Source organism: Leptonotus elevatus, chromosome 12, assembly GCF_054856555.1.
Source record: "Leptonotus elevatus isolate MCC_2025b chromosome 12, RoL_Lele_1.0, whole genome shotgun sequence".
Lineage (NCBI taxonomy): Eukaryota > Metazoa > Chordata > Actinopteri > Syngnathiformes > Syngnathidae > Leptonotus > Leptonotus elevatus.
The window spans coordinates 16,412,930-16,427,635 of NC_141250.1; the positions used below are offsets into that span (position 1 = coordinate 16,412,930).

General features: G+C 40.5%; 1 protein-coding gene across 11 annotated transcripts in view; it reads left to right on the plus strand.

Annotated features, from left to right (window-relative positions):
- Nucleotides 1-14,706, plus strand: part of LOC147164762 (dedicator of cytokinesis protein 9) — a 60,927-nt gene that overhangs the window by 32,222 nt on the left and 13,999 nt on the right. For 6 of the 11 annotated variants that reach the window (XM_086090856.1, XM_086090863.1, XM_086090854.1 and 3 more), the window contains exons 3-31: nucleotides 647-736; nucleotides 2,895-2,977; nucleotides 3,787-3,856; nucleotides 5,370-5,465; nucleotides 5,715-5,849; nucleotides 7,354-7,528; nucleotides 7,903-7,955; nucleotides 8,250-8,324; nucleotides 8,404-8,544; nucleotides 8,774-8,986; nucleotides 9,067-9,189; nucleotides 10,082-10,164; nucleotides 10,364-10,486; nucleotides 10,617-10,696; nucleotides 10,770-10,957; nucleotides 11,045-11,110; nucleotides 11,191-11,283; nucleotides 11,358-11,481; nucleotides 11,565-11,683; nucleotides 11,757-11,843; nucleotides 11,935-12,024; nucleotides 12,668-12,783; nucleotides 12,871-12,940; nucleotides 13,188-13,313; nucleotides 13,403-13,474; nucleotides 13,965-14,111; nucleotides 14,197-14,280; nucleotides 14,359-14,470; nucleotides 14,623-14,652. In XM_086090856.1, the coding sequence (XP_085946982.1) occupies nucleotides 647-736; nucleotides 2,895-2,977; nucleotides 3,787-3,856; nucleotides 5,370-5,465; nucleotides 5,715-5,849; nucleotides 7,354-7,528; nucleotides 7,903-7,955; nucleotides 8,250-8,324; nucleotides 8,404-8,544; nucleotides 8,774-8,986; nucleotides 9,067-9,189; nucleotides 10,082-10,164; nucleotides 10,364-10,486; nucleotides 10,617-10,696; nucleotides 10,770-10,957; nucleotides 11,045-11,110; nucleotides 11,191-11,283; nucleotides 11,358-11,481; nucleotides 11,565-11,683; nucleotides 11,757-11,843; nucleotides 11,935-12,024; nucleotides 12,668-12,783; nucleotides 12,871-12,940; nucleotides 13,188-13,313; nucleotides 13,403-13,474; nucleotides 13,965-14,111; nucleotides 14,197-14,280; nucleotides 14,359-14,470; nucleotides 14,623-14,652 (3,064 nt within the window). The remainder of the gene's footprint in view (nucleotides 1-646; nucleotides 737-2,894; nucleotides 2,978-3,786; nucleotides 3,857-5,369; nucleotides 5,466-5,714; nucleotides 5,850-7,353; nucleotides 7,529-7,902; nucleotides 7,956-8,249; nucleotides 8,325-8,403; nucleotides 8,545-8,773; nucleotides 8,987-9,066; nucleotides 9,190-10,081; nucleotides 10,165-10,363; nucleotides 10,487-10,616; nucleotides 10,697-10,769; nucleotides 10,958-11,044; nucleotides 11,111-11,190; nucleotides 11,284-11,357; nucleotides 11,482-11,564; nucleotides 11,684-11,756; nucleotides 11,844-11,934; nucleotides 12,025-12,667; nucleotides 12,784-12,870; nucleotides 12,941-13,187; nucleotides 13,314-13,402; nucleotides 13,475-13,964; nucleotides 14,112-14,196; nucleotides 14,281-14,358; nucleotides 14,471-14,622; nucleotides 14,653-14,706) is intronic. The other 5 variants (XM_086090864.1, XM_086090865.1, XM_086090855.1 and 2 more) reach the window with 1 other exon arrangement.

A 14,706-nucleotide genomic window follows, 5' to 3' on the forward strand; every position in this document is an offset into this window, starting at 1 on the left:
GGAAATGAGGGATTTTCTTTTTTCTTTTTTCTTTTTTTTCTTTTTTTTCTTTTTTTTTTAGAGCTCAGTATTGTTCATTCGGAAATGTCATCATCATTGCTCTTTTTTTTTTTTTAATATATATATATATATATATATATATATATATATATATATTTTTTTTTTGTGTGTGGGTGAGTATGTGCGTGCGTGCGTGCGTGCGTGCGTGCGTGCGTGCGTGTATTTGTTAGCTCACCAGAAAACCTATTAGAAAAAAATCTCATACCGTTCACCTAAACCGAACACCAGGAGAAAATGAGGGATTTTCTGTCCGCATACAAAATATAATAATTGTTGGATGATGGAAATGCTCTTTGGCCATAGTGCAGTGAGCTTGTTGGCCGTGAGCGAAAGGCTTTAAGGAGGCATTAAAGGTGCTGAGATGCTGATTACTCGGCGACCATCTGTACAACAGAGGCATGCAGCCAGATTCAGGGTGTGTGCTGAAATATGGAAAAACACATTTATAGGGAGTCTACATTTGGTCAAACTGGCCTCTTCATTTCATTACACCTTTATTACTGTACGTTGATCTCCTACATCACAGTCTGGTGGCATTAAGACTTAACATTACTTTCTTGACCAATTCTCCATCTCTGTGTGGCAGATTTCGACTTTGAGGCGACAAGGCAGGAGTCTCTACGCCACAGTGCCTGACAATGCAGAGAGGGAGGCTCAGAGTCTCTTTGTCCAAGAGGTACGTATATGCATGTGGCTTTATTTACCCTTTTAATATAATACAAGTCATGATTGTAATGTGAAACAACCACCGTGAGTACAGTTCAGACAGTAAAATGTCAAAACTCCAGCACTGTGCGGCTAATGAAACTAATAAGGCCCGACTAATTGTAGAACTGGGCAATAAAACAGATACATGGAAAAGCTGTTCCACAAGGCTGGAATGCAGTCTTGAAATGTAATCACTTGCCAAAGAGTGACAGTAATGTGAGTCATTACCTAATTTGTTACTTGAATTAGCCGTAATGCATGTCGCCACATCAGAGAGCATCAGGAAGACTGTATATTTCACGTGAAATATAGCAGCTGTCGGACAGTGTCGCCTTCTGCATGAATGACTGCGCTCATTACAAATCATTACGTTGCTAACCAAGCGATTTATGTTGGATCTTTGTTCTTTTTTCTGTGTACACCAAATGATAACGGGATATGGGTACCCGGACGTTTATCAAATGTCTGGTACTTCTGACTGTTGCTGTTTGGAGTTCTGCCAGAGTCTTGATAATGTCCCTCTTAATTGGCTGAAATCGTAAATAACTAGAGAACATTTACCAATTTGGTGGGATAAGAGTTCACCACTTACATCAAAAGCATGTGGCTAAAGATTTTTGCTACAGTTTTAATTCAGGAGCAACTCAATCATTTCACTAATAAAAAAACTTGCCATTAAAGTAACTTGTTTTTGAAAAACCTTTGAGATCGCTAGCATGCTAACAGATGTATGCCAAGGAACACAATGCTATTGCTACGCTAAGTTCAAGGCTTTAAAATGTGTTTTGTTGTTTAGCCTGAAGTATTTCGTGTTTCAGTAACTGTTAGCTGGGGTTAGATTACCTGACCTGATTTGTTATTTTATTTTTTTACATAATACTCCAATTAATTCATAACACATTAGCTAGCGCAATGTGTGGTGAATTGGCTGACAGCACAAACTCTGCCACAAGAAGACATTCAAAGGGTCTGTCATCAATATACATCATAATGTAAAAAAAAAAAAAATAATAATAATCTACCTTTTAGTTACATTAAAAACAGTCCGCAAAGCGCAAAAGATTATTATTATTATTATTTTACATTTTACCCCTTAATGCCATTTAAAGTGTTGTAACAAACTAAGTGTGTTGTGTGTGTTCTGGGGTTGACATTTCTGTTTGGCAGTCTTGTGTCTGACTGTTGGGTTTGTTTGTTTGTTTTTCTGCTCGCCTCGTCAGTTGTTGTACCCTGTTTTCCGGCTGCGGCCAACAGCGGCGTTATGTTGAGAGAAATAAAAGGGTGACCGCCCAATCAACATTTGCTGGTAGCGTTCTTACAAAACGTTACAGTATGAATTAATTTGTGTTTGGCTACCAATTCCTCACCCTGTTACTTTCAGAAAGCTAAATAAATTCCTGAAGCAAACTGAGAGTTCATCACACCGCTCCAAAAACTATTAGGTACCATCAACTAAGCTTCCAGGTCAATGGTCACTGTTAAGGGAGCCTTGGGTAATGCCTCAAAGACACAAAATCTCCCAGTCGGGTGTTGTTTGACACGGTCAGGACTGCTGTTAAGATCAGATCAGCACAAGCATGTTTCTGTTTCCGACTGCTCCCTAGATTAAGTTGCACTTCATCTGATATTGTAAAATATCTGTTGAATAAACATCAGTGAGCCGCTCCTATCTTTGACTTTGTCCGTGAACAGATGCCTTTTTCCAAGAAAGGGAGAAAAGCACTCCCTCTCGGCTTATGCTGGGGGATGTCACACCGAGGTGGATTGAAAACAAAGAGAACACTCATTATTTTTCCTCATTCCTGATTCCTGATTCCTGCATTGTGTCTTTTGGCGTAGTGTAGCATTCATTTCTGGTCATTTTACATTGACTTTACATTACACTGTCACTAATTAAATGTCGGCAGCAACAGGAATATAGAAAAACGCTATCAGCCCTTTTTGCATTTTTTAATACTTTTTTTTTTTATTAGACTTCATTTAAGTGTTCATTCATTCAACTTTTGCTTGCAGTTTCCTGAACTCTTTTATTCTAACGTATAATTACAGTATGTACGCTGTGTGGTTCAAACATGTTATACTGTATTATTAGTGGTTGATAATCAGCTTTCACCATGTCCTCTCAGTGCATTAAGACCTACAAGACCGACTGGCATGTTGTCAACTACAAGTATGAGGCTTATTCTGGAGATTTCCGTCAGCTTCCGAAGTAAGTCCTGACAAACCCCGCCATGCTTTATTGATGACAGCAAAGTGGTGAAGACAACAGTCTTAAAGTTCTGCAAGAACAGCTGCTTTATATAATACAAATCTAATTTAATAAGACACTATTTACCTGCACAATCTGTTTGTTTTTCCCCCACAATGTTGCAGTTGCACAATTGTTACCCCACACAAATAATTCCCATTTCCCTTCAGCAAGACGGGCTCCTTTTTAACGAGACTCTAGATAGTTTGACTGAAATGGAAACCACCCTCATTGTCGGGATATTGTGTCATTAGCCTGCCTTGCCCTGCCTCTTCCCTTAAGAATATCACTTTTGCATTCATTTTCATTGAATGCAATGTTGATGACCTTCACATGTTCGCTGTTGCCAAACACTTTGACGCTGCGCAGACAGTCGGGAAGTTAAAACAATGCGCCGTGACGTGAGTTGCCTGTTAAAGACTCCACATTAAATCCCCATCAAATAATACACTGTGGTACTTTTTTTTTTCTTCTTAACTCTAGTGGGCAGAATACACCCTGGCATGTTTCCATGAGTAGTCTTAGCTGGAAAATGCATTTACCAGAGTGGCCTGCTTACTCATGACTGCTTTTAGGCAGCTGCAGAGCATCCAAAGCATTTAGGGAGTCATTAGCTCACCCCATAAAACAACAAATGGCCTCTACAACCAATTTAAAATCATAATCACATTTTAGTTGCATTGGTCGGAATTTCACCTCCGTTTGTTTTGTTAAAAGTTGTCTTGGTGTGTGTGTGTATTATAACAATACATTATTCTCGCAATTTACAGCAAAGTTTCCAGGCCTGAAAAACTGGCGGTCCATGTCTTTGAAGTGGATGAGGACGTTGACAAAGATGAGGTGAGTTTGTCATTTCTTTAACTGTGCTGGACATTTAAAGTGGAGTTAACGAGCATTTGCACTTGTAAAACGTTCCCATGTTTATGGCAAAAGTTAATGTATTCGTTCATTACATTTCTATTCAGGGTCCCACTGTCCCAATGTTTTCATTGACTTACTTTTTTTCTTTATTTATTTCTACCTTTCTGTCTCTTTCTTTAAATTTTACCATGGTTGGAGTGGTTAGCGAGTCTGCCTCACAGTTAGAAGGTTCTGGGTTCAAATCTCAGCTTTGGTCCTCCTGTGTGGAGTTTGAATGTTCTCCCTGTCCTTGTGCGGGTTTTCTACATACTCTAAATGTTAATGTATGAAATCAAAGTGTGAATTGCAAAGTCTCCCAAAGTCAGCTGGGATAGGCTTCAGCTCATTCGTGACCTTAATGAGGTACCACTGCACGGGTGGAAATCTTACCCCAAAAAAACCCTAATAAATCAACCACCTTTCTTTTCTGTTGATATGTCGTTTTAAGGAGCTAATTCAGGTCAGAGGAAATGAACCCACTGATTTGTTTGCCTCTCGGGTGTTGTCTAGACACTGACGAGGACAATCAGACCGTGAACTCTTCCAGATGGTTTGCGGATTTCTCCATTAGGACCATTCGAAATATCATGGCAGCACTTAAAATCCTTTTCTTCTTTTTTTTTTGGGGGGGCTCCGTGAGCCTGAGGAAAATATATAGGAAAAAAGAAAGAGGAGGTGATGCTGGACCAGAACGCAACATCTTGAAAGTTCGTTCAAGCTTTGAAGCACCTGCAAGTGAGGAGTTTCTCACTTCTAAAGTTACTGAAGCGAAAATTCATGCAAGGATGATCTAAAACAGGACTCACCATGGAGATTGTCCTCCCCCACCTCATTCCATCCCCCGTTAGATTACTGTGAGATCTTCATCACTGATGTAACGTTTGGAATGCCTCCTAGCAAAGGTCATAGATTCTTACTGCCCCACCTCTGAAATGTGCAAATAACCTGAGATGAGATGCATCACGATCAAGATCTCACTGTTTATTTGGGCTTATACGCAGTTTGTTTAATGTTCTCTTGCCTGCTTATTTGGACAGAGTCAAACCCGCGCCGCACTGGACTCTGTGCTGTCTCAAAGCCAGAGATCACAGGGTTTCTGCGCACTGAGGCAGTTCTTTGGCAGCCGGGTTTCTAAGCACCCGTGAGATAATATTCTCATACTATACTATTGTTTATCCTTCATTATTTTGCCTGTAAGCCCATTTGTTTGGACTCTGTAGAAACACAAGCAGGTGATCCTGACTCTACTGTACCTTCCAGTCTTTCTCACAGAGAATGTGAGAAGGGTTTACCAACTGAAAAGACTACTGTTCGTTTTGTTAACCAGTAAACCCTAAAAATCATATTTTATTTTGAATAAAGAAGGGTTCTGTCAATGCGCATAGGAAACTGGCGGGGTTCAGTACCTCCAACCGGGTTAAGAAAAACTGATCTAAGTGTTCGTTATTTCCAGGATACGGCCTCACTTGGATCTCAAAAGGATGGGATCACCAAACATGGTTGGCTCTATAAAGGCAACATGAACAGCGCCATCAGTGTTACCATGAGGGTAAGAAAGATATACTTGTAATGTTTTCAAAGGCTCTGTGTTGAGTCGACCGGTGCCAAAATGCTTTTCTATACATGCAGTCAAGTAGTGTTACACAATATTGACACACTGACCAGGTCTCAGAGGCATATTTATTGTTTTATGACTGTGAGGCCGATTTTATAGCTAACGTGCAGACTGTTTAAATAACACTGAAAACACGGTTGCAGTCTCGCAGCTAAACACGAGTGTCTGTTCTTATCACGTTAGTCATTCAAGAGGAGATATTTCCATCTGACGCAGTTGGGAGACGGCTCTTACAATTTAAACTTCTACAAAGACGAGAAGATCTCCAAGGAGCCCAAAGGAACCATTTTCTTGGATTCCTGTATGGGCGTTGTTCAGGTAAGCATTGTTACACTCTGAGCTGTCAAACCACATCGACCTTGTACCGAGGCAGCGCAGGATATGAGCAGTACCCCACTGAGTATTCAAGCACAATTTTCCAGAAGTAAATGATTGTCACTACTGATGTATCATCCAGTTTGCAGGAAATAACTCCAAAATAAACAGGCCAAAGTTCATTTGCGCAAAAACACTGACGTGCTGCCACCGCACGCTAATGACTCAATCCATGTTGTGCTAGGCCTCTCTTAATTATTTGATTTACCATCACCTATTTCCACCATTCTATTGATATGCTATTCCCGATTGCACTTAGCAAGGTCCCTAGAGGCATGCTTGGGTGGGTCCTTATCGTGTAGAACAACTTGAGACCCTCATATGCATCAATCAAAGCATATGCGGCAGACCCTCGCTCAGGTCGAATATCAAGTGCTTCCTACACTGCTTCAGTAACATTGATAGTATGACCTACCGTCAACAATGACCGTTCTGAGCATGAAACCTGCACATGTTTAACTATGTAGCCACAATGGCATTTAGAGTGACCTCATGCTGAGGCTCAAGCTGCTCTTGTGCTTTGTTAAGATGCCAATACACCGATATGCATAATTATATTAAACCACATCAACAACTGAAAGAGCTGTTTAGAGTTCTAATAACGCTGGGAAGCGGAGTCACAGCCTTCTACCTGCTGTAGCAAATCGTTAAGTCCGTTTATAAAAGCCCCACTTTTATTTCTCCACTAAACACTCCTCCCTTTGTTTATTCAGCAAGCCTGCAGATAATATCCAACTACCCTCCCCTCTGCTATCGCCGCCCCAATGTTATCATAACATGTTAGAAACATTGCATCGGTGTCCAAAACACGACAAGCCACTGAAGTCTGATAACAATGACTTGTATTTGTGTCTATTTTACGTCGTGTGGTTGACAGAATGCCGTCGAGTCAGCAGTTTTAATTGATTCCGAATCCTTGCGGGAGACAGTAACGTCGCTCTTCCAGTGTTACCCTGAAATGGAAAAACTCCTCTATTCTTAAACCGCCCTGCCCTCGTGATTTCTGACAGCTTACATCTGGGTGGCCCTTCTTTCCAAAAAAGTGACTCACATGCTATAGATGCTTCGTGCAGACTTGGTCGACGAGCTCAAGTTCAGAATCGCGTTTGATTTAAAAACAATTACTGTTTCTGTTGATTTTTGTTGCTTGGCAGTAGTGATGACGTTAGCAATAAAGTGAAGCAAGATGCTGTTTGATAAGGTCATGATCTATTGGAATCAAATGTTTTCGGGGGAGTTGGCAATAACAACATATGAAGTATAAAGGCCACGGTCACATCTGGATATCCAATATTACATTATGAAATTAGCTAAATCTGTTTGGAAAAGGTGCTATAAAAAAAAAATCCATCATTGCTGTGACTTTTTTTCTTCTTTTTTTTTGCACTGTTATCGGGCCTTTCTGACATAAACTCATGATTTTGTCAAATCTCACGCCATGCTGCAGAATAATAAGGTCCGGAGGTTTGCTTTTGAGCTGAAGATGCAGGATAAGAGCACCTACCTGTTGGCTGCAGACAGCGAAGTAGAGATGGAGGATTGGATCAACACGCTCAACAAGATCTTGCACAGCAGCTTTGAGATCGCCATGCAAGACAAGAGGAATGGAGACAGCCATGATGGTGCTTATGCTCGTCATGTTTATAGTTGTCCTTTTATTTTCCTCCTCCTGCTGTTTATGTCCTATAAAAATAGAATTCTTGTTACCTTGGTGTGTTATTTATTTTTATGTCTACTGCCAGATTTTACACAAAACTGGAGCCTATTATTAGTTAGACCATACAAAATTATTAGTCATAAATTTACAGCTGTTCCAAAGATTTATTTTTATACATTCAGAGCTTTTTAACTACTCTATATCTTTTTATGTCACTGTTTTCTTAACACGTGTAAACCTTCTTTTTCTTTTTTTTTTAAAGGAAAGTTCTAGGAAAGTGGGCCAAAATATCTTCCACACATTTGTCATTCACTGTTTTCTTGTATTGTTTTTTCCTAGATGATGAGCTTGGAAAGTCAGACAGTTCTTCTGGCAGTATGGACAGTTTTCAGGTATGTTTCTCAAGCACCTCACCACAGAAAAACGCTCAATTGAAATAATTAAGTAATTCGTGCTGAGAATAGTTTTAAATTTAGAATGCTATTTTGTGGGAGATCAGCTGGGAAGCAGCTTTTTACAATTAAGATTTTTGCTGAAACTGTACAACCCAATTTCCAGATGTGGCCTAATTTTTTTTTCCTAATGATTATACCACCTGACTGAAAATCTCTGCAGTGAGGGGTGTGCCTGTTGTCTAGAAATGCAGACACGTTGTCCTTTTAAATCAATCTTTTTTTTTCCCTCAGACTGCAAGAGACATCGAGTCAAGGATGAGGAATGAGATGAGATTGAAGCTGTTCACCCTTGACCCTGACACACAAGTAATTATGCCCAAGTACTCCCGCAACAGTACAAGTGCAGTGTTTGTACATTGGGCTTCTTCTGTTCTACTGTCTTTAGAAATTGGATTTCTCAGGAATAGAACCAGATGTGAAGCAGTTTGAAGAGAAGTTTGGCAAGCGCATGCTCATTAACTGCAATGACCTCTCATTTAATCTGCAAAGCTGTGTGGCTGAGAACGAGGAGGGACCGACAACAAACGTGAGTTCCCGTTTGCAGTAGACCATAATAAGTCCCAGAAATATAATTATCTGCATGACTAAATACGTAAGACACATGGATGGCCAGACTATTGACATAGCAACCAGACGACAGTCTTTGCCCTACCGATTTAGATTGTCTTCTTCCGCCCTCCAAGAGCTCAACTCAACACAAACATGTTGGTGTAACTCATCACAAATTTACAGCTATATTTTTACTCGACCTTCAGGTGGAGCCATTCTACGTGACCCTGTCACTGTTTGACATTCAAAATGGAAGGAAGATTTCATCTGACTTCCACGTGGACCTCAACCACCCTTCTGTCCGAGGAATGATGCCTAATTATGAGACTCAGTATATGAATGGGGGCGGGGACATCATCCCTGAAGGGCCACGATTGGTCCACGGAGTGCCAGAAACAGTCATGCGGTATCCCCGGCAGGTAAAAAAAAAAAAAAAAAGTCTGTAAACACCTTTTATTGTTACTCAAGTTGACAAATTTAAACTAATTTGTCCTGGCAGGGCGTGTTTTCTGTAACGTGTCCCCACCCTGATATCTTCCTGGTGGCTCGCATTGAGAAGGTGCTACAGGGAGGAATCAATCACTGTGCCGAGCCTTACATGAAGAGTTCTGATTCAACCAAGGTATAGAGCATGAAATGTGTCCATATGATGCGTAAATATCCAGCTAAAGTGTTGAACAGCCTTGAACTTGAATTTTGAGTGAATTTAAAGTTCCTTTAACGCCACCATTTTTTTTAATGCACCATTAATGACCGTCCCTTATTTGGACAAGCCTGTACTGGGGAAATTCCACTCGCAACGCAGCAGGCACGTCCACGTCAAAATGTTGCAGTAATAAATTCTATAATAATGCATATATGTGCGTAGACTGCGGTCAAGTTGTATTTTACAATTTTAAAAATGTGCAGAATTTCACGAGATACTTCATGTTAAAGGTTACATAGCTCTTAATATGAAAAGACAAATGCACTGAGCTGTCACCAACATCTTACAAATACAATTATGCCATCTAGTGGGAAAAAAATGACCAACACAAATCAATATCACATTTTTTACAGTACAGTACATGTTTTTAATTTTAACTCAATTTTATGATTTTTTTATGACATTACTGTGTCAATGACTAAAAGATGCAGCCATATTTCTATTAGTTAAAAAAAAATCAGAATATGAAAACTTAGGAAAAAATATATTGTACATTTTATTGTACATTTAGAACAGATATAACATTTGTGATCAATCAGGAGTTTATGGTTAGAAAAATTAATCGCCTGACACCCCTAGTATTTACATATGATTTAGTTGCTGTAGCCGCTTTACAAATTCATTGCAGCATTTGTCATAAAGAAACAAATAAACATCAATCACCAATTTATTTATTTTTTATTATTATCAATATTTTGCATTGGAGCTGTTTCATAAACCTTACATTGAGTGTTGACATGCTACATTTGTTAGGCACTGTGCATGCAGAATATATTTAACAATTTCCGTGTTCTGGTCCACTCCCCAGGTGGCTCAGAAAGTCCTGAAAAATGCCAAGCTGGCATGTAACCGCTTAGGCCAGTACAGGATGCCTTTTGCCTGGTCAGCCAGGTACGTACATCCTTTTTCTCAACACACAATCATGGATAATGTACCGTTATTCATTACAGTTACACATTCTACTGCATTTTCCAAATATTATTAGACTCTCTCAATGTATTGGCAAATATCTGGGTGACACTTTTTTTTTAAAATTGTATCCAACATACATAACTGGGATTGGCCATCATTGAAATTGTCTTTATTGCAGGCCGTTGTTCAAAGATGCTTCCGGGACCCTTGACAAAAGTGCTCGCTTCTCACCTTTGTACAGACAGGACAACAACAAGCTGTCCAATGACGACATGCTCAAATTGCTGGCTGACTTCAGAAAGTTTGTATTAGTCTATTATAACAGTTGCAATTTTCAACATCTGTTGGAAGGATTTCTGTTGACATCAAAAATGAAATGTGCGTTTACGTCGTTCAACCGTTCGCAGATGTATAACTTTGTTCCATTTCAGGCCAGAGAAGATGGCCAAGCTGCCTGTAATCCTCGGAAACCTTGACGTTACCATCGACAATGTTGCCCCCGACTTGACCAGTAAGCGCTCAAATGTCACTTCAGTTGTAGCTCATGTTACCTACCGACTGTTTATGTGCTTTGCTTTCTGCAGATTGTGTTACCTCATCCTACATTCCTGTAAAGCAGTTTGATGTGACCGAAAAGAGTCCCGTCTTCTTTGAGGTGGAGGAGTTTGTGCCATACATAGCGAAATGTTCCCAACCTTTCACCATCTACAACAATCACCTCTACGTCTACCCCAAATTTTTAAAGTACGACGGCCAAAAGTCTTTTGCTAAGGTATCTCAAGAGTACAAAATAGATTTGACCCCACCTTGAACGGCAACATTTTTAACCGTGCACCCTGTGACTTGTGTCTGACCAAAGGCTAGAAACTTGGCTGTCTGCATTGAGTTCATGGACTCGGATGATGAAGATGCTTTGCCACTGAAGGTAAATGTATCCTGATTTATTCTCAATGGACAATCCCACACCGCACAAGCTTTACTCAGACATTTACAATCATTCCACAGTGCATCTATGGGCGGCCTGGAGGACCCCTGTTTCGTAAAAATGCCTTTGCTGCAGTATTGCATCACCAGCAGAACCCGGAGTTCTATGATGAGGTCATTAGCACATAAATATGGTATATAAATCCAATCCATGCCAAAATATGTATGTGTGCTTTCTTCAATCCCAGTTCAAGATTGAACTTCCAACCCAGCTTCATGAGAAACACCATCTGCTCTTCACTCTCTACCATGTCAGCTGTGAGAGCAACAGCAAGGCCAGCACGAAAAAGAGAGAGCAGGTTGAGACGCAAGGTAGCCAAGTCCCGTAATATCTTCGCCTCTTCAAAATTGCCAGCAAAATTGCTACATTCTTTACATTCTACATCCTTTCTCAGTGGGTTACGCCTGGGTTCCTCTGCTGAAAGACGGCCGTGTGGTCATGAACGAGTGTCACATCCCCGTGGCGGCCAACCTGCCCGCTGGATATCTCAGCTGCCAGGAAGGTGTCGGCAAGGTAATTGCTCAGGGGTCAAGTCATTTAATGTTGATGATATGATTGTTAATTAATTCATTTTTTTCACTTTTAGCATTCAGGTCCCGAAGTCAAATGGGTGGATGGAGGAAAGCCCTTATTTAAAGTGTCAACTCACCTTGTGTCCACCATTTACACTCAGGTTAGTGTTCTACTTACTTTAAACTAATGTGACTGAATTGAATACTGATTTCAACACACTTGTGACTTAACAAACTATCGTTGTGTTTCAGGATCAACATTTGCACAATTTCTTTCATCACTGTCAGAGCGTAGCATCATCACCCGAGGCACCAGGAGGTGAACTGGTCAAATACCTCAAAGTTAGTATGCGTATGGAGAAAAAAAGTGTTTGAAAATTTCACAATATGTTGATATTGTCAATTTGTCATTGTTTAAATGTTATAATTACGTGGCCAGGCACTACTTGTATACGCAGGCTCTCAATTTACTCAACTTGATGATGTCATGCCTGGAATGTTCAATTACATATTTCCCCCTTTGTGTCATCTTGCAATCGTAAAAACACAGACAAAACACACTTGACTCGTGATGATTCATGACATCTAAGGGCACATCAAGACAAATGTTAACACTCACATTCACATATATTATTGTAAAAAATAAAATATAAAAAAAAGTAGCATTTTTAACTTTAGAAGACAAAATGTTGTGGGCCATTAGTACTTAATACATTTTTTTAAGTGTACCTAATATTGTGGCCACTTTGCACATATCACTTTACTGCTGCGCCACAGCATGTTAATAAAATGGTGGTCACTTGACGCATGTTCACATTGCAGAGAAAAGACAAACATACCAGTTGACTGAGCTGACACCCTAAATTGCTAGCCAGCGCCACACCGTCCCCCCTGACGCCTCCAGAGGATCAACAGCATAGATAATGGACGGATAGCTGCTGTAATTATCCATCTTAAACATACCTCTATGCTACTGTTCCATCAGAGCCTGCACGCCATGGAGAGTCACGTGATGATCAAGTTCTTGCCCACCATCCTGAATCAGCTGTTTAGGGTGCTGACCAGTGCCAGCCAAGAAGACGTGGCCGTCAATGTCACCAGGCAAGTGTTCTTCGGATTTACACCTCATGCACGGAAAGTACAACTTCAAGTCAAACCCTCACTCCTTTTTCCTTGTTGGCCTCGTAGAGTCATGATCCACATTGTAGCCCAGTGTCATGAGGAGGGATTGGATCACTACCTGAGGTCATATGTGAAGGTTAAAAAAAAAAAACTACTACTTGCTACTTACCTTTCTTTCTTTCTTTCTTTCTTTCTTAGGCTAACTAGCTAGCTGCTGTAGCTCTCTAGTTAGCTAGCTAGCTGTTAGCTAGCTAGGTAGCTGGCCAGCTATCTGTCTTTATCTAGTTATTTGTCTATCCATCCAGCCATCCTATATTATCACATCTCATCAGGAGTTCCCTCTGGAGGCATCCTCTTCATTATCACTGTTTGTGTTTTTCCAGTTTGTTTTCAAGACTGAGCCATACGCAGTGTCCACCGCCCGAACTGTGCACGAAGAGCTGGCCAAAGCCATGACCGCCATCCTAAAGCCTTCCACCGACTTCCTCACATGTAACAAGCTGCTCAAGGTGATATATTGGTGCTTTTTAAAAAGAGATTTGTGTGACTGTGCAGTCTATTATTATATGTCCATCTTACTTATTTCTCTTCTCCGCAGTACTCCTGGTATTTCTTTGAAGCCTTAGTCAAGTCCATGGCACAGTATTTGGTTGAGAGCTGTAAAGTGAAGGTAAGTTTTACCCACTCTGACTCAGAGATCTATGTCTGCTTCATGACAGCTCATCTCCTTGGCTTTCAGCTTAGCGACATGTCAAGTCTTGTGGATGGCAAGCACCACAGTCAAAGTAACAACAAGTCTTTTCAACACTTAGTGCGCAGTTTAGTTTGCTGCATTTGTTCATACCCCATAAAGCAACCACATCCGTGAGTTTGTTTTCCACTGGCAATAATCAGTTGTCCACTGTGAGCCTGCTTTTTACAACAGGAGGTTGTATGTGGTTAGCGCAATATTTCCCCGTTTCGGGAGAAAGGAAGCCTGATCACGGATAGTTGTCAAATTCCATACACTTAAGTAAGCTATATAGGCAGAAGTATTCAAACCCCTTGTTGTCAACTGAAAAGTAAGAAATTTAACCACACATTTCACACTTCTGTTTTTAAAAACCGGAGTCTTCATTTTGTCTCACTCGCCACATGCACATTCTGGTTGTGCTCATCAGCTGTCTCGGAATCAGAGATTCTCAGCATCCTTCCATCACACGGTGGAGACTGTGGTCAACATGATGATGCCTCACATTACTCAGAAATACAAAGACAATCTCGATGCAGCCAGGAACGCCAACCACAGCCTGGCCGTCTTCATCAAGGTGTGCTCATCAGTGCATACCCATTTTTTTGTCTCCAAAATGTTTACATTTCATTTGTAAATACTGACAAAATGACTCACTGCAGCGCTGTTTCAACCTGATGGACAGAGGTTTCGCGTTTAAACAAATCAACAACTACATCAACTGCTTTATGCCTGGAGATCCAAAGGTATGCCGTTTTATTATTATTCATTAATGTGAACAAATTACAATGAAGATTGAGAATTCACTTCTGATTCCAACGCAGACGCTGTTTGAGTTCAAGTTTGATTTCCTACGTGTTGTGTGCAACCACGAGCACTATGTTCCTTTAAACCTGCCCATGCCTTTCGGAAAAGGGAGGATACTGAGATTTCAAGGTGAGTGAGTTATGACCAACGTTGAAACTGGACTTTGTGAATTTCCTGTGTGAAGCCAAATTAATATTTTTTTCTTCGTTGTGGCATTTTCTGACTTTGCCTTCCTGTTTGTCCTTATTTCTTTTGTCATGTATCTTTATAATCTCTTTAAGATACAGTGGAGTCGTACGATACTCCAGTAGGTAGGTGAAAGGTTTGCTGCTTGCATGCCAGGACACTTAAATCAGATCATTCTG